This window comes from Macaca mulatta, chromosome 3 (assembly GCF_049350105.2).
Source record: "Macaca mulatta isolate MMU2019108-1 chromosome 3, T2T-MMU8v2.0, whole genome shotgun sequence".
Lineage (NCBI taxonomy): Eukaryota > Metazoa > Chordata > Mammalia > Primates > Cercopithecidae > Macaca > Macaca mulatta.
In genome coordinates this window covers 11,237,829-11,263,020 of record NC_133408.1, presented here as the reverse complement: position 1 = coordinate 11,263,020, position 25,192 = coordinate 11,237,829, and the positions used below count along the sequence as shown (strand labels likewise).

At 46.7% G+C, this 25,192-nt stretch overlaps 1 protein-coding gene and 1 pseudogene across 2 annotated transcripts in view; one reads left to right on the top strand and one right to left on the bottom strand.

Moving 5' to 3' along the window:
• The window catches only part of DOP1B (DOP1 leucine zipper like protein B), a 123,159-nt gene that overhangs the window by 4,274 nt on the left and 93,693 nt on the right, over positions 1–25,192 (top strand). For both annotated transcript variants that reach the window (XM_015132917.3, XM_077995786.1), the window contains exon 2: positions 3,802–3,965. In XM_015132917.3, the coding sequence (XP_014988403.3) occupies positions 3,828–3,965 (138 nt within the window). In that variant the 5' untranslated portion in view covers positions 3,802–3,827. The remainder of the gene's footprint in view (positions 1–3,801; positions 3,966–25,192) is intronic.
• Positions 8,273–9,854, bottom strand: LOC106997251 (large ribosomal subunit protein uL3 pseudogene; annotated as a pseudogene).

The following is a 25,192-nucleotide window of genomic DNA, read 5'->3' as shown; positions in this document are numbered from 1 at the left end:
CATGCAGGGAACAGGCAGCCCAGACTGCGGTGCGGCGGAGATGGAGAGGAATTGAGTCAACAGGTGTTTAGCAAGAGGAGACAAACAGGACTGGGGTTGAGCATGGCAGGTGAAGAGAAGGAAGAGTCCAGAATGATCCCACAGGTGAAGGGGCTACTTTCTGAGAAGGGAAGACTGGAGAAGGAGCATGTTGAGCAGATGGAATTGAGAGTTTAGTGGGGTTTTTTTGTTTGTTTCTTTGGGACAGAGTCTCGCTATGTCATCCAGGCTGGAGTGCAATGGTGCGATCTCAGCCCACTGCAACCTCTGCCTCCCGGGTTCAAGTGATTCTCCTGCCTCAGCCTCCTGAGTAGCTGGGATTACAACCACCATGCCCGGCTCATTTTTCTATTTTTAGTAGAGATGGTGTTTCACCATGTTGGCCAGGCTGGTCTCGAACTCCTGACCTCATGTTCCACCCACCTCAGCCTCCCACAGTGCTGGGATTACAGGCATGAGTCACTACACCCGACCTACTTTTATTTTTTTAAACAGCTTTATTGCGCTATAATTTGCAGCTCATAAAATTCATTCAAGTATGTAATTCAGTGTTGTTGTTGTCTTTGAGACAGGGTCTTGCCATGTTACCCAGGCTGGTCACAAGCTGCGGGGCAGAAGCAGTCCTCCCACCTCAACCTCTGGAGTAGCTGGGATCACAGGCATGAGCCACTGTGCCCAGATAATTTCAGTGATTTTTTTCATACATTTACAGAGTTGTACAAGCATCGCCATCATCCCATTTTAGCACATTTGCCTTACCTCAGAAAGATCGCCATTCCCAATGGCGGTTAGTCCCTGTTTTCACTGCACCCAGGCAGCCACTAACCTACTGCCATCTCTCTAGATTTGCTTGTGGAGGGCATTTCATATCAGTGGAATCTTACAATGTCTAGTCTTGTGTGTCTGGCATCCTCCACTGAGCGTGTGTTTTCAGGGTGCATCCATGTTGCAGCACGTATCAGTACCTGGTTCCTTTCCATTGCCTCAGCATTCCTTTGTGGATAGACCATATTTTGTTGATAGATGCTTGTCTTAGTTAATTCAGGCTGCTCCAACAAAATAGTGTAAACTAGGTATTTCTGTTATAAGTAACAGTAATGTATTCCTGTAGTTCTGGAGGCTGAGAAGTTCAAGATCAAGGTGCTGGCAGATTCAGTGTCTGGTAGGGCCTGCTAGCTGTGTCCTCACAGTGGAAAGAACAGCCAGGCTCCCTCAGGTCTCTTTAATTTAATTTATTTATTTGAGACAAGGTCTCCTTCTGTTGCCCAGACTGGAGTGCAGTGGCATGATCATGGCTCACTGCAGCCTCAACCTCCCAAGCTCAAGTGATCCTCCCAACTCAGACTCCTGAGTACCTGTGACTATAGGCATGTACCCCCACACCCTGCTAAATTTTGTATTTTTTGTAGAGATGGGGTTTCACCATGTTGCTCAGGTTAGTCTCGAACTCCTGGAGTCAAGTGATCCACCTGCTTTGGCCTCCCAGGATTTCAGATGTGAGCCACTCTGTTCAGCTAGTGTCCCTTTTAAAAGGGCATTAATCCCATGATGTAATCACCTTCCAAAGTCTTCACTTTCTTTTTTTGTTGTTGTTTTTTGTTTTTTGAGACAGAGTCTTGTTCTGTCACCCTTCCTGGGGTACATTGGCACAGTCCCGGCTCACTGCAACCTCGACCTCCTGGGTTCAAGCAATGCTCATGCCTCAGCCTCCCAAGTAGCTGGGACTACAGGTGTGTGCCACCATGCCCAGCTATTTTTTTTTAATTTTATTTTTTGGTAGAGATGGGGTTTCACCATGTTGGCCAGGCTGGTCTCAAATATCTGACCTCAAGTGATCTGCCTGCCTTGGCCTCCCAAAGTGCTGGGATTACAGGTGTGAGCCACCATGCCCGGCCACCAGGGAATGTATTTAGCAGTTGGTAGAGGAGGAGGAAAGAACTTCAGAGAGGTAGGTGAGAAACAAGCTCTGGGGCTGGAGGGGCCAGAGGAGTATGTGGGCCAAGCGGAGGCTGCTAGGCTGCTTGGAGAAGAAGTGGTCTGCCGCAGAGTGCTACTGAGAGGTAAAGTGAGGAAACAGAAAGAACCTCTGCCATTGGTGACTTGAAAGTAGTGGTGGTTGCCAGGCATGGTGGCTCATGCCTGTAATCCCAGCACTTTGGGAGGCTGGGGTGGGCGGATCACGAGGTCAGGAGTTGAAGACCAGCCTGACCAACATAGTGAAACCCCGTCTGTGCTAAAAATACAAAAATTAGCCGGGTGTGGTGACACGTGACTGTAGCCCCAGCTACTTGGGAGGCTGAGGCAGGAGAATCGCTTGAACCCAGGAGGCAGAGGTTGCAGTGAGCCGAGATTGTGCCATTGCACTCCAGCCTGGGCAGCAAGAGTGAGACTCTGTCTCAAAAAAAAAAAAAAAGGAAAGAAAGTAGTGGTGGCCTGGTGAAGATTGGATTGGGTCTGGAGTGATTGGATATTGAAGTATGAGATTTCATGAAATTTTTATAACTGTACCGGCCCGTAAATGAAAGACTCAAGCTTAAAGAACGTGTTGTACCTTCAGTTCAGTTTCTTCCATTTACCATATTTGCCTTTTTATTTGATTGACTACATCCAACTTGTTTAGCAATCTACCCAGCTAACTGCATTCACTCGTGTTTAACTGTATAGCATTGCTCTGTATTTGTCTTTCCTTTCAGACTGAGCGTACTAGTGAAATACTGTTTGTCCTCATATATCAATTAGGATTGTGGTTGGCTATAACAGAAAACCTGATTGAACAGAGGCTTAAACAGCTGTTATATGCAGAAAACATACACCAGACATTACAGCATCCAGAGTTGGCGTGTGGTACCTTCACCATGCCATCTGGGGCTGCAGGGGCTCTGTCATTCCACTCAGTCATCGTTAGTTTGTGACTTTTGTGCATGTTTCATGACAGTTGCAAGATGTAGCTTCACTCCAACATCATGCCTTTGTTGCAGGCAGAAAGAAGAAGAATGGAGGGCAAAAGGCTTATGCCAGGGAGTCTGCCTCCTTTCCAATTGCCTTTTTGACCCACAGCTTCTATTGACATCTCATTGGTCAAGAGCTATCACATGGCCACCTAGATGCAAGGGAGTCTGGGAATTATAGTGTTACTGTGAACAAAACCAGTGCTCCCTTAATACAGAAAAGGAGAACAAGGCATGCTGGGTAGATGCCTGCCACACTTTAAATAAAACAGCTAGGTATGGTGACGCATCCCAATAGTCCCAGCTGCTTGGGAGGCTGAGGTGGAAGGAAGGATCACTTGAGCTTAGGAGGTCGAGGCTGCAGTGACCCATGATCATGCCACTGCACTCCAGCCTGGGTGGCAGAGTAAGACCCTGCCTCCAAAACATAAAAAATAAAAAATAAAATAAAAAATTTCATATGATAGGAGGGGCTGTGCTCATTCAAAATTACCGGCTGGCGACAACATATAGTCTAGCAGCTTTGGAGCTTTGATCCTGGAATTAGTTTTGTCAATTACTTGGAGCCCTAGCACTCTTACACTGTCTACTCCTGTTTCCTGTTCTCCCCCAGAATCCACGAGGGTGGGAACTGTTTATCTTTCATCTCCCACAGTGCCTGGTCCAGAAGCCTTGCTAAATATTTGAACAGGATTGCCCAGTGAGTTTGTGCACAGTAGTGTTTGTGGACACCTGTCTTCTGTAGCTCTGGGTTGGGAATGATTTGTATCCCCGAATGGCTCTCTCATTTGGTTATTTTTTGGTTTGCTTTTAGATACTTTTCTGCTGTGAGAATGTAAGATGGATCCAGAAGAGCAGGAGCTCTTAAATGATTACAGATACAGAAGCTACTCTTCAGTGATTGAAAAGGCTTTGAGAAATTTTGAGTCCTCGAGTGAATGGGCGGATCTCATATCTTCACTTGGCAAACTCAACAAGGTATGTCGGGTGTATCCTATTTGGATTGCGTGGAGGTGGGGACATAATTGTCTTTTTATTATTACAAGAAATTACATGGTTATATTATTTGTATTTTATAATCTTTATATTATTACATATTATACAGTATAATCTTTATATTATTTCAAAGAAATACCATTATATATACAATGATGATTACAACAATTAGAAAATACAGAAAAGAAAAAAAACCACTCATAATTCTGTCCTCCAGTGTTACCCACTGTTAACCTATCAATGTATGTACCTCCTTCCAGCTTTTTCTGAGCATAAAATTATATATGGTGTTCATGTAGTTAAACAGTCTTTTTCTTAACAATATTTATGTCTAGATAAGATACAATTTAAAATTGTCAAATTAGGCATTCAAAGACTGTTCTTTGTATACTCCTTAGGATTTTTATTTATTTTTCTTCTTTGATCTACTTTTTTGATCCTTTTACTGCTGTCTGGTAACTCCTAGAAGAATAGAAGTTGAAATAAATATTGAAATCTGCCCAGAACTTGTGTGTGTGTGCATGTGCATGCAGGTGCGTGCTTGTGCGTGCGTACGTGTGTGCGTGTGTGTGTGTATGGAATCAGATCTAGGAAAACCAAAACTGGTCAAATGTGGGCTTGACCTTGTCCTCTATATCAGGGATCCCCAACCCCCAGGCCGCTAACCGGTACCAGTCTATGGCCTGTTAGGAATGGGGACGCACAGCCAGAGGCGAGCGGTATGAGCGCCAGTCTGTGGCCTGTTAGGAACGGGGACGCACAGCCGGAGGCGAGCGATATGAGCGCCAGTCTGTGGCCTGTTAGGAACGGGGACGCACAGCCGGAGGCGAGCGGTATGAGCGCCAGTCTGTGGCCTGTTAGGAACGGGGACGCACAGCAGGAGGCGAGCGGTATGAGCGCCAGTCTGTGGCCTGTTAGGAACGGGGACGCACAGCCGGAGGCGAGCGGTATGAGCGCCAGTCTGTGGCCTGTTAGGAATGGGGACGCACAGCCGGAGGCGAGCGGTATGAGCGCCAGTCTGTGGCCTGTTAGGAACGGGGATGCACAGCAGGAGGTGAGCGGTATGAGCGGGCGTTACCGCTTGGGCTCTGCCTTCTGTCAGGTTAGTGGTGGTAGTGGGTTATCCTAGGAACATGAACTCTGTTGTGAACTGCACATGCGAGGGATCTAGGTTGCATGCTCTTTATGAGACTCTTTTTTTTTTTTTTTTTGAGACAGTTTCACTCTGTTGCCCAGGTTAGAGTATAGTGGCACAACCTCGGCTCACTGCAACCTCCACCTCCCAGGTTCAAGCGATTCTCTAGCCTCAGCCACCTGAGTAGTTGGGATTACAGGCATGTGCCACCACGCCTGCCTAATTTTTGTATTTTTAGTAGAGACTGGGTTTCGCCACGTTGGCCAGGCTGGTCTCGAACTCCTGACCTCAAGTGATCCACCTGCCTTGGCCTCCCAAAGTGCTGGGGTCACAGGCGTGAGCCACCAAGCCTGGCCACTCTTTATGAGAATCTAACTAATGCCTGAGGATTGGAGGTGGTACAACAGCAGATCTACAGTTTCATCCTGAAACCAACCTTCCGCCCTCCTGCCCCTCTGCCACCCCATCTGTGGAGAAATTGTCTTCCACAAAACTGGTCCCTGGTGCCAAAAAGGTTAGGAACCATACCTCTATATAAGTGACCTGTAGATGGGAGCATTATATTTTCCCATCCTTTCTTTCCCAGAAAGAAAGTGACACAGGGACCTTCAAGTACTCAGATGACCACTACAAGATGTAGGTAGATGATATTTGGGCTTAGAGAAACTGTACCTGGCTCTGTTGCTGTTTGGACGGGACCTGAGTTTAGAGCCCAAGTGCTAGGTGGGAGTTAGGAGATGTCTCACTCTACTCTGCAGATCTCAGCTCCCCAGGCCAAACACGCCAGGGGAATTGGGGTGAGTAAGGAATTTCAGCAGCCTGACCCTGCAGCCCCCACAGATGGCTATCAGGCATGCTGGAGATAAGCAGTTCTTACAGCTTAGCCGGTAAGCTGCTGGTCTTTTGCAAGGCATATTTACGACATGTAAATGTTACGGCCTCGTGCCGGCTGGGGTGGATAAATGTTTCTAAGGTCCTTAAAAAGGAAATAAGGGCTTGCAAATTCTTTGGTTGTACAGCTCTATATCAGGAATTCTCCAGGTGATTGAAGACTGCATTTACAGACTTGCATAAAGGTGGATTGCTCTTTTAGGGGAAAGGGAGGAGCAGTAGAACCCCATTGAGTCCCACATTCTTCTGGATGTTTCACTGTTTCAGTACTCAGCCCTCCTGGTTTATGAGAACAGCCTACTTTTCTTTTTCTTTTTCTTTTTCTTTTTTTTTTTTTTTTTTGAGACAGTCTTGCTCTGTCACCCAGACTGGAGTGCGGTGGCGCAATCTTGGCTCATGGCAACCTCAGCCTCCCAGGTTCAAGTGATTCTCCTGCCTCAGCCTCCCGAGTAGCTGAGATTACAGGTGTCCGCCACCATGCCCAGCTAATTTTTTTGTATTTGTAGTAGAGATGGGGTTTCCCCATGTTGGCCAGTCTGGTCTCCTGACCTCAAGTGATCCACCCACCTCAGCCTTCCAAAGTGCAGGGATTGTAGACGTGAGCCACCGTGCCCAGCCAAACAGCATATTTATTGTTAGGGAGGGAACAGTCTTCATTATTTCTGTTTTTTCTTTTTCTTTATCAAGATATAATTCACATAATGCAAAATTCACCATTTACCCATTTTAAAGTATACAGTTAAGTGGCCTTTAGTACGTTTACCATGTTGTGCAACCATTACTGCTCTCTAGTTCCACACGATTTCATCACTCCAGAAGGAAACCCATACCCATTCAGCAGTTCCCCGCATTCCCCCCTCCCCCCAGCCCTGGTAACTACAAATCTACTTTCCCTCTGTACGGACTTTTCATGGAAATAGAATCATACCATATGTGGCTTTTTGTGACTGGTTCATTTCATTTAGCATCATGTTCTTGAGGTTCATCCGTGTTATGGTATGTGTTAGAATTTCCTTCCTTTTTATAGCTGAATAATACTCTGTTGTATGCATAAGTTACATTTTCTTTTCTTTTCTTTTCTTTTTTTTTTTTTGAGATGGAGTCTCGCTCTATCGTCCAGGTTGAAGTGCAGTGGCGCAGTCTCAGCTGACTGCAACCTCCACCTTCTGGGTTCAAGCGATTCTCCTGCCTTAGCCTTCCAAGTAGCTGGGACTGCAGGTGCCTACCACCACACACAGATACTTTTTGTATTTTTAGTAGAGACAGGGTTTCACTGTGTTGGCCAGGACAGTCTTGGACTCCTGACCTCCAGTGATCTGCCTGCCTCGGCCTCCCAAAGTGCTGGGATTATAGGCATGAGCCACCGCACCAAGCCACATTTTTCTTTATCCATTGATCAGTTGATGGGCATTTAGATTTTTACCTTTTGGCTATTGCGAATAGTGTTGCTATGAGCATTCATGTACAAGCTTTTGTTTGAACCTCAGTTTTCAACTCTTCAGGATGCATACTTAGAAGTGGCATTTGCTGGGACATATGGAAACGCTATGTTTAACTTATTAAGGAGCCACCAGTTGCACTATTTTAACATATCCACCAAAAGCAATGCGTGAACGTTCCAATTTCCTAACATCATCCTCACCAATACTTATTTTCAGGGTTTTTTTTGGTTTTTTTTTGTTTTTTTTTTTTTGTTTTTGAGACGAGTCTCGCTCTGTCACCCAGGCTGGAGTGCAGTGGTGCGATCTTGGCTCACTGCAAGCTCCACCTCCTGGATTCACGCCATTCTCCTGCTCAGCCTCTCGAGTAGCTGGGATTACAGGAAACTGCCACCACGCCCGGGCAATTTTTTGTATTTTTAGTAAAGACAGGGTTTCACCATGTTAACCAGGATGGTCTCAATCTCCGGACCTCATGATCTACCCGCCTCAGCCTCCCAAAGTGCTGGGATTACAGGCGTGAACCACCGTGCCTGGCCTCAAGTTTTTTCTTTTTTTTTTTTTGACACAGAGTCTCACTCTGTCGCCCAGGCTGGAGTGCAGTTGTGTAGTCTTGGCTCCTGCAACCTCCACCTCCTGGGTTCAAGCGATTCTCATCCCTCAGACTCTGGGGTTACAGGCATTAGCCACCATGCCTGGCTAATTTTTGAATATATATATACATATATTTTAATACAGATGGGATTTCACCATGTTGGCCAGGCTGGTCTTGAACTCCTGACCTCAGGTGATCCACTCACCTCGGCCTCCCAAAGTGCTGGGATTACAGGCATGAGCCACCGTGCCCAACCTATTTTCAGTTTTGTTTTTTTTGAATGATAACCATCCTAGTGGTGTGAAGTGGTCTCTCCCTGTGGTTTTTTAAAATTAATAATATTTTAAAGATAACTTTTATTGAGGCCCCACCAGGTGCAGAACCTGTTCCTGGCATGAAACTCCTTCTTCCTTTGCAATTCGGTCTTTCTTGAGTGGTCCCATTAATGCTTTCTTCTCCTCCATGGTCTGGAAGTGGCCATGGCCGCACTTGGAGGTGGTGTCAGTGAACTTAAGGTCAGTGTTCTCCAGAGCCCGCCGTTTGGTCTGCACCATCAAAGATGTGCAGAGAATGAGCAGTCGCTTCTTGGTTCCCACCACACAGCCTTTCAGCATGACAGAGTCATTGGTCACTTCACCATATTGGACAAAGCCACCCAGAGGGTTGATGCTCTTGTCAGACAGGACATGGTCCATGGAGGCATTGTTCTTGATCAGTTTGCCATCCTCGGTAAGGTAGCGCTAGCCAGTCTTATAGATCTTCTTGTTGATCTCAGTGTGCTGATGGTCGCCTTTCTACTCAATGCATGCCATGGAGAAGGCCACATGGGCAGGATGCCGTGCCCCAATCCAGGCCACCTTGCACAGGCCTCGGTGGATCTTGTGGGGCAGCTTCTTGGTGTGCCAACAACTGATGACCTCTTTGTAGCCTTTGCCCTTGGTCACCCCGATGATGTCAATCATCTCGTCCAGCCCAAATACTTGGTTCACAGGTACCTGCTGCTGTAGCCCCTCCTGGGCCCAGTCCAGCTTCTCAGCCATGGTGCCTCTGTTCACTTGGCTCTCCATCAGCTGGGCCTTCTTCTGGCACAGAGGAAGCAGGCGTGTCTGGGTGTGGGCAGTGACGCGGGTGACTTGGCAGTGCTTCTTCATGCTACTGAAGTCTTCTCCAGCTGCTTCTTGCCATCCTCATCCTGCCATTTCTTGCGGTACTTGGTAAAGGCCTTCTTCTTAGATTTCTGCCGGTTGTTAGAGAAATGCCTTTTGCACTTATCGTTGATGTGCTCAGCAAAGATGGTCTTGAAGGTCCTGAGGCCTCAAGGGGTTTCCACGTAGCCCACAATGCCCACAACCACCATAGGTGGTGTCTCCACAGTGGTCACGGCCTCCACCAACTCCTTCTCTTTCACCTTGGATCCTGGCCTGTCGACTTCCCGTGTGATGTGGGTCGTGCCAGCCTTGTATCCCAGGAAGGCTGTGACGTTGACCAGCTTGGAAGGGTCATCCTTAGGGAAGCTCTTTACCTTCCCACGATGCTTATATCTGTGCTCCCATGGCAGGAAGCAGAGGGACCCATGTCTGGGAGTGGAGAACTTTCTGTGAGACATCACACCATCAGATTCCACTGGTAGAACTCTCCCTGTGGTTTTGATTTGCATTTCCCTATGACTAATAATTTTGAGCATCTTTTCATGTGCTTATTGGGCATTTGTGTATCTTTTTGGAAGAAATTTCTATTCTAGACCCGGCGCGGTGGCTCACGCCTGTAATCCCAGCACTTTGGGAGGCGAGACCGGCAGATCACAAGGTCAAGAGATCGAGACCACCCTGGCCAACATGGTGAAACCCTGTCTCTACTAAAAATACAGAAATTAGCTGGGCATGGTGGTGTGCACCTGTAGTCCCAGCTACGCAGAAGGCTGAGGCAGGAGAATTGCTTGAACCCGGGAAGTAGAGGTTGCAGTGAGCTGAGATCGTGCCACTGCACTCCAGCCTGGGTGACAGAGTGAGACTGTCTAAAATATGTGTGTGTGTGTGTATATATATATTTTTATATGTTATATTATACGTATATATGTATATATATACAAAATTATCCAGTCGTGGTAGTGCATGCCTGTGGTCCCGGCTACTCAGGAGGCTGAGGTAGGAGGATTGCTTGAGCCCAGGAGATCAAGGCTGCAGTGAGCCATGATCGTGCCACTGCACTCCAGCCTGAGTGACAGAGCAAGAGCCTGTTTCCAAAAAAAAAAAAAAAAAAAAAGACATAATTTTTTGTTAGAGAAGTTACCTGAGGAATCCCAGCACGGTCTCCTCTTGGATCTCATTTCTTGTTCCCTGCTGCTGTGATTAACTATTGAGTTCAAGCAACTACCTTGAAGAATTTGCAAGATACAGTTGAGACAAAGGTGACGCTGTCAGGCCCTACCTCAGCCCTGCCTGTGGCGGCTGACATTCACAGAGAGCTCAGTGTGTGCTAAGGAGTTGGTGTGCATTGTTGTATAATACTTAAAATGTATCTTGAGATTCGTCTCAGTTTCAACCACTTGTGCGAGGCCACTGCCAGCCAGCGGCAGAGTGAGGGCTCAGACCCCGACCAGCATGGTTCCAAGGCCCATGCTCATGAGCAGAGCCTCCAGCGTTCTTCACGTCAATATCTGTATAGCTCACATAAGGGGCAAGGGCTGTGCTTCTTTTCTGCCAGGGACCCTGTCTCCATCACCCAAATGCAGTAGGTGCAATTAGTAGGCCCGTTTTACCGATGAAGGTTAACTCACTTGTCCGGTGTCTTATGCAACTGAGTGGTTATTATGGATTGAATTGTTGCCTCCATAAAAAAAAAACCCTGGAGTCTTAATCCTTAGTATCTCAGTATGTAACTTGATTTGGAAACAGCATTTTTACAGAGTTAATCCAGCTAGAGGAGGTCATTAGGGGGTGGCCCTAATCCATTGTGACTGGTGTCCTGACGAAAAAGGGGAAATGTAGACACAGACATGCATGAGGAAAGGCATCATGTGAGGATGAAGGCAGACACCAGGAAGGTGCATCTACAAGCCAAGGAGTGCCAAAGAGTGACAGCAAACTCCTAGCAGGCGGGGGAGAGGCACGGGACAGATTCTCTATGCAGCCTTCAGAAGGAAGCCACTCTCTTGACTCCTTGATTTCAGATTTAATATGAGAGAACACATTTCTGTTGTTGAAGCCACCTGGTGTGTGGCGCTTCGTTACAGCAGCCTTAGAATGCTACGACAGTGGTAGGACAAGATCTATTAACACCTCAGTGCTGGGAATAAGGCATTGAACACTAAGCCCCTGCTCTCATGGAAAGAAATGACGCTTTCTTGGCGAGAGACAGATGACAGATGACTGTGATGTCAGATGCTGAATGCTAAGAAGAAAAATGAACTGGGGAAGTGGGGTATGGAGGAAGGAGGAGGGAGTGCTATTTTAGACAGAGAGAGCACTGACAGCGTGACATTAAAGCAGAGGCCAGGGCGAAGTGAGCAAGCTGGCGGGAAGGGCCATCTGCTGGGGCATGGGCCTGTGTCCAAGGCATGGGAAGGGGACAGGAGTAGCCAGAGGACAGAGTGACCAGAGATACAGCAGGGTCAGGCCACTGATAGGATTTTGGTCTGGCGGGGAGGGGAAGCCACTGAGCTTCCTCCCAGGGAGGCTATGAGCAAGGGAACCTCTGTCTCACCCATTGCAAGAATCCCCTGGGCTGTCACCAAGCACAAGAGCCAGTGTGGAGGCACGCACCTTTGGCCCTGAAATCAGTTCCTGCCGTTACTGGATGTGGAGGGTTTGGATGGTACTGGAGGAGCATGTCTTGATCATCATCAGGAATACTTGCTTCTGTGAAACTTGCAACTTCTGCATTCAAGGGTCCCTGATAGGAGCTGATATGAATAAAGAATTTTCTTCACTGGGTGGAGTGGTGCATGCCTGTAATCCTAGCACCTTGAGAGGCTGAGGGCAGAAGGATCACTTGAGCCCTGGAGTTTCAGACCAGCCTGGGCAACATGGGGAAACCTTGTCTGTCCAAAAATACAAAAATTATCTGGGCATGGTGGTGCACCCCTGTAGTCCAGCTACTCAGAAGGCTGAGGTGGGAAGATCCCTGGAGCCTCAGCCTGGAGCTGTTGCACCACTGTACTCCAGCCTGGGTGACAGAGTGAGACCTTGGCTCAAAAAAAAGGAATTTTTTTAAGGCTCTGGTGATCATCACATTTCTTGGACTTATGCACAGAAATTCAGCGAGTAAGAGTTGAGTGTTGGGCGGGGTGCAGTGGCTCACGCCTGTAATCCCAGCGCTTTGGGAGGTCAAGGCAGCAGGTGGATCGCCTGAGGTCAGGAGTTTGAGACCAGCCTGGCCAACATGGTGAAACCCTGTCTCTATTAAAAATACAAAAAATTAGCCAGGCATGGTGGCGAGTGCCTGTAGTCCCAACTACTTGGGAGGCTGAGGCAGGAGAATCACTTAGAGGTTTCAGTGAGCCAAGATTGCACCACTGCACTTCAGACTGGGGGACAGAGCAAGAGTCTGTCTCAAAAAAAAGAGTTGAGAGTTGAATTAGTAAAATTCTTTGTAATACAGATTTAAACAATAATTTAGGACACAAAAGCACAACATACTTTTTTTAAAGGTAGGTGACTAAATGTTATAATGCATAAACCTGAGATCTGGAGGAGAAGACTCATCTAGTCAACTCTTTTTACAATTAAGAAAACTGCGTCCCAGAAGGTCGTGGTATGTCAGCTATAGACAGATTCTAATGGTATCATTTTCAAACTTGATCAATGTTTCAGTATCATTTTTAGAATTTTTCTGTGTTATAGAATAGTTTATCTTTTTTTTTTTTTTGAGATGGAGTCTCGCTCTGTCGGCCAGGCTGGAGTGCAGTGGCGCCATCTCGGCTCACTGCAAGCTCCGCCTCCTGGGTTCAAGCAATTCTACTGCCTCAGCCTCCTGAGTACCTGGGACTACAGGTGCCCACCACTACGCCTGGCTAATTCTTCTTTTGTATTTTTAGTAGAGATAGGGTTTCACTGTGTTAGTCAGGATAGTTTCGATCTCCTGACCTTGTGATCAGCCCGCCTTGGCCTCCTAAAGCACTGGGATTACAGGTGTGAGCCACCATACTTGGCCCCAAGAATAGTTTTTTTTATAGTTTTTAGTTTCTTTTATAGTTTTTAGGCATATCAGCCTGAATAGGGTAACAGGAATAGGGTAACTTTTGGTTAATGGTTTGTCTGAGACTTCAAGCCATCATCTTTCCCTGATTATTTTAGATACATTTTAATCACCAAAATATACACACTGGAATGCTATTCACCTTTTATTAAAGAAGGAAATTCTGCCATTTGTGACAACATGGATGAACCTGGAGAACAGTATGTCAAGTGAAATAAGCCAGGCACAGAAAGTCAAATAACCGCATGATCTCACTTACATGTGGAGTGTAAAAAAGGTGAACTCACAGAGGTAGAATAAAATGATGGTTACCAAGGGTCAGGGACAGGGTGGGCTGAAATAGGGAGGGGTTGCTCAAAGGATATGAAGTTTCTGTTAGATCAGAGGAATAAGTTCAAGAGATCTGTTGTACAACATGGCACCTATAGTTAATAACAATGTATTATATACTTGAAAATTGCTAAGAGAGGCCGGGTGTGGTGGCTCACACCTGTAATCCCAGCACTTTGGGAGTCCGAGGTGGGCAGATCACCTGAGGTCAGGAGTTCGAGACCAGCCTGGCCAACATGATGAAACTCCATCTCTACTAAAAATACAAAAATTAGCTGGGCATGCTGGCAGGCGCCTGTAATCCTAGCTACTCGGGAGGCTGAGGCAGGAGAATCACTTGAACCCGGGAGGCGGAGGTTGCAGTGAGCTGAGATCATGCCACTGTACACCAGCCTGGGCAACAAGAATGAAACTCCATCTCAAAAAAAAAAAAAATAGAAAATTGCTAAGAGAATAGGTATTAAGTGTTTCTCACCACAAAAATGAGAAAATATTGGTAATGCATGTGTTAATTAACTTGATTTAGATGTTTCACAACGTATACATATTTCATATGTTGCATATGATAAACATAAAAAAATTTAGTCAATTGAAAAAATTTTTTTGGTTTTTTTTTTTTTTTTTTTTTTTTTGAGACAGGATCTGGCTGTCACACAGGCTGGAGTGCAGTAGCACAGCCGTGGCTCACTGCAGCCTCAACCTTCGGGGCTCAAGTGATCCTCCTACCTCAGCTCCTGAGTAGCTGCAACTACAGGCATGTGTATGCCATCATGCCCACCTAATTTTTGTAATTTTTGTAGAAGCAGGATTTTGCTATGTTGCCCAGGCAGGTCTTAAACTCCTAGGCTGAAGTGATCCACCCACCTCGGCCTCCAAAAGTGCTGGGATTGTAGGCATAAGCCACCTTGCCCAGCCCAAGAAAAACATTTTAATCAAGTGCCTTTTGAGTCCTGAACCCAAGTGCTCTACCAAGCATGATTTACAGCTTTGATTTTGGAAATGAAGGCTCATAGAAATAAATTAACTCTGGATTTAAAAATCCTATCATTAAAGCTTTTTAGAAAAAAAAAAAAAGTCGTAATGGTCCTAAATGAACCAGTTTTTTTGTTTTTTTGTTTTTTTGTTTTTTTTTTTACTGCTTTTATCTGATAACATACTACAGTTTCACAGAGCAGCCATGAACAGGAAGGGCAATATGAGGTCTGTGGTGTCACACAGTTCAGCTTCCGGAGTCTTCATCACTTAGCTACAAGCACCTCCTGTTTAAAGCAGAGCCTCCTGATTGTGGTGTTTCAGAATTAGTGCTGCAGTGTGGTGGGAAGAACATGGGCTGGAGTTTGGAGACCTGGTGAACTACTCTAGCCCTTTACAGATCGGCTACAAGACCTCTTTACCTAAAAACTTGGTGAGAGGCCTGGTGTGGTGGCTCATGCCTGTAATCCCAGCACTTTGGGAGGCCAAGGTGGGTGGATCACCTGAGGTCAGGAGTTCGAGACCAGCCTGGCCGACGGCCGACATGGCAAAACCCCATCTCTACTAAAAATACAAAAATCAGCTGGGCGTGATGGTGGACACCTGTAATCCCAGCTGCTCGGGAGACTGAGGCCAGAGAATTTCTTGAACCTGGGTGGTGGAGGTTGCAGTGAGCTGAGATTGCACCACTGCACTCCAGCACTCCAGCCTGGGTGACCACAAACCAAAGTAATAAATTAATTAATAAAAACTTGGTGAGTCCAACAGAATCCTTTTTTTTTTGAGGCTGGCGTGCAATGGCATGATCTCAGTTCACTGCAACCTCTGCCTCCTGGGCTGAGGTCATCCTCCTGCCTCAGCCTCCCAAGTAACTGAGACTATAGGCATGTGTGCACTACCAAGCCTGGCTAATTTTTGTGTTTTCTTTTTGTAGAGACAGGGTTTCACTATGTTGCCCAGGCTGGTCTCAAATTCCTGAGCTCGAGTGATCCTCGCAAAGTGCTGGAATTATGGGCGTGAGCCACCATACCTGGCCAGGATCCTGATTTTTTACCACTGCCTGAATCAACTCCTCTTCCCTGTTGACTAGTATAGTTCACATAAGCCCTCTTCAGCTTGGAGACTGTGTTAGTCTGCCAGGGCTGCCATAACAAAATACCACTAGCAGAGTGAATTAAACAACAGAATTTTTTTGTCACAGTTCGGGAGGCCAGAAGTCCAAGATCAATGTGTCGGCAGGATTGGTTCCTCTGAGGCCTCTCTGCTTGGCTTGGAGATGGTGTCTTCTCCCAGGGTCCTCACAGGATCATCCCTCCGAATGTATCTGTGTCCAGATTCCTTCTTTTTTTTTTTTTTTTTGAGATGGAGTGTCACTTTGTTGCCCAGGCTGGAGTGCAGTGGCGTGATCTCGTCTCACTGCAATCTCCACCTCCCGGATCCTCCTGCTTCAGCCTCCAGAGTAGCTGGGATTACGGGTGCTTGCCACCACACCCAGCTAATTTTTGTATTTTTAGTAGGGATGGGGTTTCACCATGTTGACTAGGCTGTTCTGGAACTCCTAACCTCAAGTGATCCACCCGCCATGGCCTCTCAAAGTGCTGGGATTACAGGTGTGAGCCACTGCGCCCGGCCCAGATTTCCTCTTCTCATAAGGACACCAGTCAGACTGCATTAGGGCTCACCCTAACTGCTTCATTCTACTTTGATTACCTCTTTAAAAATCCTATCTCCAGCCAGGTATGGTGGCTCATGCTTGTAATCCCTTGGCCTGTGGGAGGCCACGGTGGGTGGATCACTTGAGGTCAGGAGTTCAAGACCAGCCTGACCAACATGGCGAAATCCTGTCTCTACTGCAAATACAAAAATGATCTGGGTGTGATGGCACATGCCTGTAATCCCAGCTTCTCAGGAGGCTGAGGCAGGAAAATTACTTGAACCCAGAAGACAGAGGATGCAATGAGCCAAGATTGCGCCACTGTTCTCTAGCCTGGGCAATAGAGTGAGACTCTGTCTCAAAACAAAAACAAAAGCAAAACAAAACAAAACAAAACCTGTCTCCAGATACAGTCTGAGTCTCAGGTGGAGGTCAGGAAGGTCTTTGCCATACGAGTTTGAGAGGGATACAGTTCAACCATGACAGAGTGTGATGAGGAGGTGCAGGCTGTCTCTCCACCTGTCATCTGTTTACAAAGCTGATTTCTGGTGGAAGCCCAGATGGTCTTGTATCACGCACCTAGTGGAGGAACAGAGGAAGTGTGATTTCTTTAGTCTTGTTCGTGGTCCAGGAGCCCAGTGAGCTTTGGCTTTGGGGTGTGTGCGTGCATGTATGCATGTGCGCGTGTGCGTGCCTGTGCGTGTGTGCGTGTGCGTGCATGTGTGTGGTGACACAGTGACGTACCCAGAACTGTTGAGTCAGGAAAGCCTTCCAGGTGATTTGTGCCCCCTCCATCGCATGCCAAGAGCTCTGCACCAGCTTATTCATGGGGCACTGCATTGTGGGGGTATCCTGCATGTTTGCTGGGGATGGTCCTTTCAGCCTTCCTCCCCCACTGGAGCCTTGGTGCTGCTGCCACAGTTAGCTCTGCACTGCTTATCCCTGCTGGCCAGACCCTGCATTGCTCAGTGGACTGGAACAAGGCCACCAGCCCTGCCAGCCTCCTTGTATATGAGCTGCACCTCTCAGCCTGCAGGGTGCCTGGTTTCATCTCAGCATCTCACTTGTAGGGCCTCATCTGTTAGAGTGTGACACCTAAATTTGGGGCTACGATTTTAGCCATTTTCCAGCAACGTTTGTTCTGATGACTTTGGTGGCTGTGACCGTGAGGGTGGAGGTGGTCAGGTAAGTGCAGGGCCAGGGTCATTGTGGAATGATAAAGGCCTGAATTGCTTGAGAAGAGACCAAATGGAAAGGATGCTGTTGATGGGAATTCTTGACAGGCTTCACATTAAACTAGATCCTGCACCTCTGCAGGAGAGGGGCCAGCCCAGCATCCATTTGTCTCTGGCAGTGTCCTGATGCTTTTGGCACCAGGATTTTAAAGATGCAGATCCAACTCCCATTTCTTTTTCTCTCCTCTCCCCTCCCCTCCCCTCCCATTTCTTTTCTTTTTTGAGACAGAGTCTCACTCTGTCGCCCAGGCTGGAGTGCAGTGACTCAATCTTGGCTCACTGCAACCTCTACCCCCTGGTTCAAGTGATTCTCCTGCCTCAACCTCATGAGTAGCTGGGATCACAGGCATGCACCACCACACCTGGCAAATTTTTTAATATTTTTATTAGAGACAGGGTTTCGCCATGTTGGCCAGACTGGTCTTGAACTCCTGACCTCAGGTGATCTTCTTGCCTTGGCCTCCCAGAGTGCTGGGATTACAGACGTGAGCCACTGTGCCCAGCCCTAACTTCCGTTTCTAAGGTGTGGCAAAGGCTGCTGAATAACTTTGCTGTCATTCTGTTGTGGTTGCCATGCTGGGGCTCTGATGACTTTGCAGCTTCGCCCCTTACCCCAGGTTATCTGGAGGAGCTGAGGATGTGCAAGGGCACTGCTACCCCAGGCTTGACAGCAGCCTCAGTGAGGGCCACTCACACTGTAAGGTTGAGGTGGTCTTTTTGAAAAGAGCATTTCTCTTTGCTGAAGAGTCTGATGTGCTTTTCGATAATTTGTAGCCAGGATAGTCTATTTATTTTGTGTTTGAGTGAAGGAATATTTTTGCCATTCTTCCTTTCAGGTTTGCTGTGGGGATGGAGGTAGTCCAGATTTAGAGATGAATTATTCCTCCAGTGCTGTGATTTAAATGGCCCTTCCAAAGTTCATGCTGAAACTTAACCCCAATATGACAATATTGGGATTGGGGGGCCTTTAAAAGGTGATTGGATCATGAGGGCTTTGTTCTCATAAATGGGTTACTCGATTACGAATTAATGCATTGATGGGTTATCCTGGGTGAGGAACTGGTAGCTAAATAAGAAGAGGAAGAGAGGCCTGAGCTAGCATTAGCATGCTCAGCCTCCTTGGCATGTGATATCCTGCGCCACATCGGGACTCTGCAGAGTCTCCACCGGCAAGAAGGCCCTCACCAGATGCAGCCCCTTCAGCCTCTGTAACTGTAAAAAGTGAATTTATTTTCTTTATAAATGACCCAGTTTCAGGTATTCTGTGATAGCAACAGAAAATAGACTAAAACATCCAGTAACCTAACAGAATTGAGTTTATGGATGAGGGAAAGGGTTTGTGACCCAGCTACACTATGTAAATTCTGCCCAGAAATGTAAATTAGGAGCTAGAAACTCCGTGTCAGGCCTTGGTATGGAAGGTGCTGTGGACTGAATTGTGTGTCTCCTCCTCCCCTCAAGCCCATATGCTGAAGTCTTCACCCCAGTGTGGCTGTATATCAAGGTAGGATCTTTGGCAGATGATTTAGGTTAGATGAGGTCATGAGGATGAGACCCTAATTTAATAGGACTGTGGCCTTACAAGAACAGGAAGAGGCCAGGCGCAGTGGCTCACACTTGTACTCTCAGGACTTTGGGAGGCTCAGGCGGGTGGATCACTTGAGCCCAGGAGTTTAAGACCAACCTGGATAACATGGGAAAACCCCATCTCTACAAAAAAAAAAAAAAAAAAAAAAAAAAAATTAGCCTGGTGTGGTAGCATGCACCTGTAGTCTCAGCTACTTGGGAAGCTGAGGTGGGAGGTTTGCTTGAGCCCAGGTGTCTCTTAAAAAAAAAAAAAAAAGAGGAAGAGACAGACGTCCTCCCACCTCCCACCATGTGAGGACACAGTGAGGAAATGGCTGTCTGCAAGCCAGGAAGAGAGCTGAAACTGTTGGCACTTTGATCGTGGACTCCCAGCCTACAGAACTGGGAGAAGTACATTTCCGTTGTTTAAGCCATCCACTCTGTGGTGTTTTGTTACGGCAGCCTGGGCCAACTAATACAGAAGGAACTAAGTTAAACTTGTATTTTTCAGGAAAAAAAAAAAAAAAACCACAACTGTTTGAACAGGAATACCAACATTCAAGCTTGTATTTGAGTCACATACAGGCATTCGCATTTACCTATCTTTTAAAAATAGTCTTTTCCTTTTAAATTTCTTTCCAACTTTATTGGACATACAATAAACTTCAGGCATTTAAAAGTGTATGAAGAATTTTGACATAACGTTTATCTCTGTGAAACCATCACCACAATCAAGACAATGAGCATGGATCAGTCACCCGCGGAAGTTTCCTCCTGCTCTTTGTCCTCTCCCTCCCTCCCTTGTCCCCAGACAACTGCTGATCTGTTTTCTGTCACCATAGATTTGTTTGCATTTTCTGAAAGTTTATATAAATGCAATCCCACAGTATGTGCCCTCTCTCTCTTCTTCTGGTCTGGCTTCTTTCACTCAGCAAAGCTATTTTGAGAGTGATTCAGGCTGTTGTGTACATCAAAGGTTCCTTCTTTTTTACTGCTGAGTCAGAGTTCATGGATAGATACAATTTCTTTATCCATTTCCCATTAGTGGACATTTGGGTTGCTTCCAGTAGGTACATGTTTAATTTTTTAAGAAGCTGCCAAAGTGATTTTATCGTTTTACCTTCCCAGCTGCAGTGTATGAAAGCTCCAGTTCTCCCCCATCCTCTTCAACACTTGGTATGGTCAGTCTTTTTCACTTTGGTCATTTTAATGAGAGTGTAATACTCTCTTATTGTGGCTTCTGCATTTCTCACGTGACAGATGATTAGAAAGTCAGTAAGCGGTCATTGTAACTTTGTTTTACTTCCATAGACGCATAACATAAAGATCACTGTGAGAATCTTCACTGTTTTATTGTATGTAATAGGAAAAAATTGGGAGTGACCACCCCTGGTGGGGGAGTAGTTGTGAAGCAAGTCATGAAACGACAATATAATGCACGCACAGCCGTGGAACCAAGTAGACTGGTAGTTACTAACATGAAAAATGCTTATAAATAAGAGGGCAAAAAAGCATAGGCGAACAGTTTACGTATAGCCCACTCAATCTTGTGTATGTGTGAGAGAAAAGGAGGGGGTACTGTATAGGAGTGGACAAGATCTCAAAGCCCCTTATTGTTGGACTAGTGTATTTCCAGTTTTTCACGACTTTGAATAAAGCTGTGATGAACATCTTTACGCACGTGGCTATTTTTGTCAAGATAAATTGCTAGAGGTGGAACAGCTGGGTCAGTGGACATACAGTTAAGCCTCTGGACACATGGGTATGTGCTGGCCTTTATTTGCCCCACTCTTCTGCCTGCACAGATGCCAGAGTCACAGGCTGTCACCTCCTGTACTTTGTCATGTGTTTATCCAGCAGGACCACATTTTCTGCCCCAATCTTGTCACTCTTCTGATTCCAGAATTTCTCCACCCTTCCCATGTTGGGAGCATTTGGATAATTTATAAATTTAAAAAAAAAACTGGAGGGGGTTATTAATATTAACCATTATAGATAATAACAGTTTAGATTATTCTGGGAAGAAGTGACATCTTTACACACTTGGGACTTTCCCTCTAGAAATGTGGTAGTTCCCATCATTCATTAAGATGTACTCACTTTGCTGGCCGCAGTGGCTCTCACCTGTAATCCCAGCGCTTTGGGAGACTGAGGCAGGCAGATCACCTGTGGTCAGGAGTTCGAGACCAGCCTGACCAACATGGTGAAACCTCATCTCTACCAAAAATACAAAAAATTAGCTGGGTGTGGTGGCGCACACCTGTTAGTCCCAGCTACTCGGGAGGCTGAGGCAGGAAGATTACTTGAACCCAAGAGGCAGAGGTTACAGTGAGCTGAGATCAGGCCTGGGCAATAGACAGTGCTCCAGCCTGGGCAAAAGAGTGAAACTCCCGTCTCAAAAAAAAAAAAAAAAAAAGTGGCTGGGCACAATGGCTCATGCCTGTAATCCCAGCACTTTGGGAAGCCAAGGCAGATGGATCACCTGAGGTCAGGAGTTTGAGACCAGCCTGGCCAACATGGCAAAACCCCGTCTCTGCTAAGAATGCAAAAATTAGCTGGGCATGGTGGCGTACACCTGTATTCCCAGCTACTTAGGAGACTGAGGCATGAGAATCACTTGAACCCATGAGACAGAGGTTGCAATGAGCTGAGATTATGCCACTGCACTCCAGCCTGGGTTGTCAGAGAGAGTGAGACTGTGTCTCAAAAAAAAAAAAAAGTATTCACTTGTGTCCTTAAGAGTTCTTCTTACATAAGACCTTCCTGTTCCTCAAGTATGTTAAGTATTTTATACATGTTGTTTTGCTATTGTAAATGGGATTATTTTCCTCGGGTAGACAGGTGTACCATCAACCAATACTGATTTTTATTTTTATTTTTTTCTAATGTTTTGCTAGCATTTCCTGGAACAGTGTTGAATAGCAATGTTACTCTCAGTGTATTAACCATATAATGTTGGCTGCTGTAACAAAGTCCAAAGTCAATGCCCTTGATATAATTGAAGTTTATCCTCACTCATGTATCAGTTAAGCATATTATTCAGGTAGATGGGCAGCTCTCTTCTACACGGTCATTCCAGAAACTCAAGCCAGGACTCTTGTCTTCTTCTTTTTTTTTTTTTTTTTGAGACAGTCTCGCTCTGTCAGCCAGGCTGGAGTACAGTGGCACGATCTCGGCTCACTGCAACCTCCATCTTCCAGGCTCAAGCAATTCTCCTGCCTCAGCCTCCCGAGTAGCTGGGGTTACAGGCGTGTGCCACCACACCTGGCTAATTTTTGTATTTTTAGTAGAGATGGGGTTTCACCATGTTGGCCAGGCTGGTTACAAACTCCTGACCTCAGGTAATCCACCCGCCTCAGCCTCCCAAAGTGCTGGGATTACAGGTGTGAGCCACCACGCCCAGCTCAGGACTCTGTCTTCTTGAACACGTGACTTTCACAGTTTCTGTGTTCATTGCCATTCTGTCCCACAGGAAGAGAGAAGGATACAGAGAAGCACACATACTGAGGTTTTAACAAGCCAGGTCCTGATGGCACGTGTTATGTCCACCCGTGCCTCCCAGGGAGACTGGGCAGCCATGGCCCAGCTGCAGCCCTAACTGAAGAAGGGAGCCGTGATTTGGGTGGGCCAGGTCCAGTGCCTGCACTCACCTGGCATGCACTGAGTTTAATGGAAGAGTCTGTAGTGTTTCGCCGTTATCTCTGCCCTGTGACCTCCCTCTGTTTCTTGTCTCATAAAGGATCAGTTTATTCCTTGGTTACTAACTTTAATAACTACTTATCTTTATATGGCAAGAAAGGCATGTCATTTCATTACCTGATCAACATGTCAAGTATTGAATTGCTTTTTGCCAGACATCACAGTTCTGCCTTCCATATTACTCTTGTGTTTGGGGGTGATTCTTGTACTTAGGCTAGATTTTCCCAACGCCTAAGATGTGCCTGGGAAGCAAATAGGTTGGAAAATAATCTAATTCAGATTTGTGGAATTTGGGAAGTAGCCTGGAATTGGAGCACCTGGGGTCATGTTCAGACTCACCACTTACTTCTGAGATTGGGGCAGACTCGCTGGTTACCTACCTGATAACCATTCTCCCCTCTTCTTTCTTGCCAATAGAGAACCCCAGTTATATTTGGGGATCACGTGGTGATGTGCTCCAGCAGTAAATGTTATTGTCCTAGGACTTCATCCTAGAAATCCTGTTTTCCTTGGCAGGGATTAATTTCAAGGTGGGCACATGACCTGCTCTAGCCCAGTGAGAGATTCAGGGAAGGCTGCAGGGTGGCTGTTGGAAAGGTTTTGTTCTCATACAAAGAGACAAAAAGGAGCACACACTGCCATGACAGGGAAAGATAGGTTAAGAGTCAACTCACTGGCGGGGCGTGCTGGCTCACATCTATAATCCCAGCACTTTGAGAGGCTGAGGCGGGAGGCCGGCTTGAGACCAGGAGTTTGAGACCAGCCTGAGCAATGTAGCCAGACCCCATCTCTACAATAAAAGTTAAAATTAGCCAGGTGTGATAGTGTGTACCTGTGGTCCCAGCTAGTTGGGAGGTTGAGGCAGGAGAACCGCTTGAGCCCAGAAGGTTGAGGCTACCGTGAGCTGTCTTTGCACAACTGTACTTTAACCTGGGCCACGGAGCAAGACCTTGTCTAAAAAAAAAGAGCCGACTCATCATTGGCAGCATGTAAGGCACCAAAATGCTTGGATCTTTTGAGGATGTCACTGAGCCCTTGCATGAACAAAATGCAGAAATAAGCTCCTGTATCCCTGGTTTCCCAGCCTTGGCATGCTGTGGCGTGGCAGACATTCTGGCTGCGGGTAGGTGGTGGTCTGTGCACTGCAGGATGTTTTGTTTTGTTTAAGAGACAGGGTCTCACTATGTTGCCCAGGCCAGAGTGCAGGGACTGTTTACAGATGCAGTCATAGCTCACTACAACCTCACACAATCCTCTTGCCTCCGCCTCCCGAGTAGCTGGGATCACAGGTGTGTGCCACCATGTCCAGCTCTCTGTAGAATGCTTATTCCCATCCTGGCCTCCCTGACTTCTGTCCAGTAGATGCCAGCATCACCGCCTCCTCCACCCAAAGTTGTAACAGCCAGAAATGTTTCCACACGTTGCCAAATGTCGCCTGGGGGCAAAATTTCCCCAGTTGAGAACCACTGCTGTAGACTTTGGTTTTGTGAGGCAATACATTTCTTCATTTAAACCTGTATGGCTGGATGGTCTGTTCTTTACAGCCACACATGTCCTCGCTGAGCTCACAACCCTGGACCATCCTTAACCCCAGAGCCAGAGCCTGTTTCTTCTGCAGGCAGACGTAGATGTGCTTGTCTATTGACAGTAAAGGTTTTTTGTGCATCCTTAAAACGTGCAGTGTCTAGCAGCCGTTGGAGTGGTTTCTGGCTGGGAGCAGGACTCCTACAGAGCAGTTGCGGAGGACCTTCTGTCTCCCATGGGGGAGGCACCATTCCAAGTACAGAACCTTTGTTGTGTTTTGGAGGGGGTCTTGTGCTTCTAGCACCTGCCACCTCTGCCAGCCACAGCACTCTGCCTCTTTGTTCTGAGTGCCTGGGACGGAGTTGTATAGTTGCTGCCTTTTGGAGAGAGGAGTCAGCTTTGGGCTTGAACATATCTGGAGATAGCCCAGCTTTCATGCCGTCTTCACATTTCCTGTGTACGTGGGTTTTGTTGTTGTTGTTTTTGTTGTTTAGACGTGGTCTTGGTCTGTCGCCCAGGCTGGAGTGCAGTGGTGCAGTCTCAACTCACTGCAACCTCTGTCTCCCAGGTTCAAGCTATTCTCCTGCCTCAGCTTCCCAAGTAGCTGGGACTATAGGCACACACCACCACGCCTGGCTAATTTTTGTTTTTTGCTTTTTCTATTTTTTTTTCTTTTCTTTTTGAGACAGAGTCATACTCTGTCTTCCAGGCTGGAGAGCAGTGGGGTGATCTTGGCTCACTCCAACCTCCGCCTCCCAGGTTCAAGTGATTCTCCTGCCTCAGCCTCCCGAGTAGCTAGGATTACAGATGTGCACCACCACGCCCAGCTAATTTTTGTATTTTTAGTAGAGATGGGATTTCACCATGTTGGCCAGGCTGGTCTCGAACTCCCGACCTCAGGTGATCCACCTGCCTTGGCCTCCCAGAGTGCTGCGATTACAGGTGTGAGCCACCATGCCCGGCCTAATTTTTG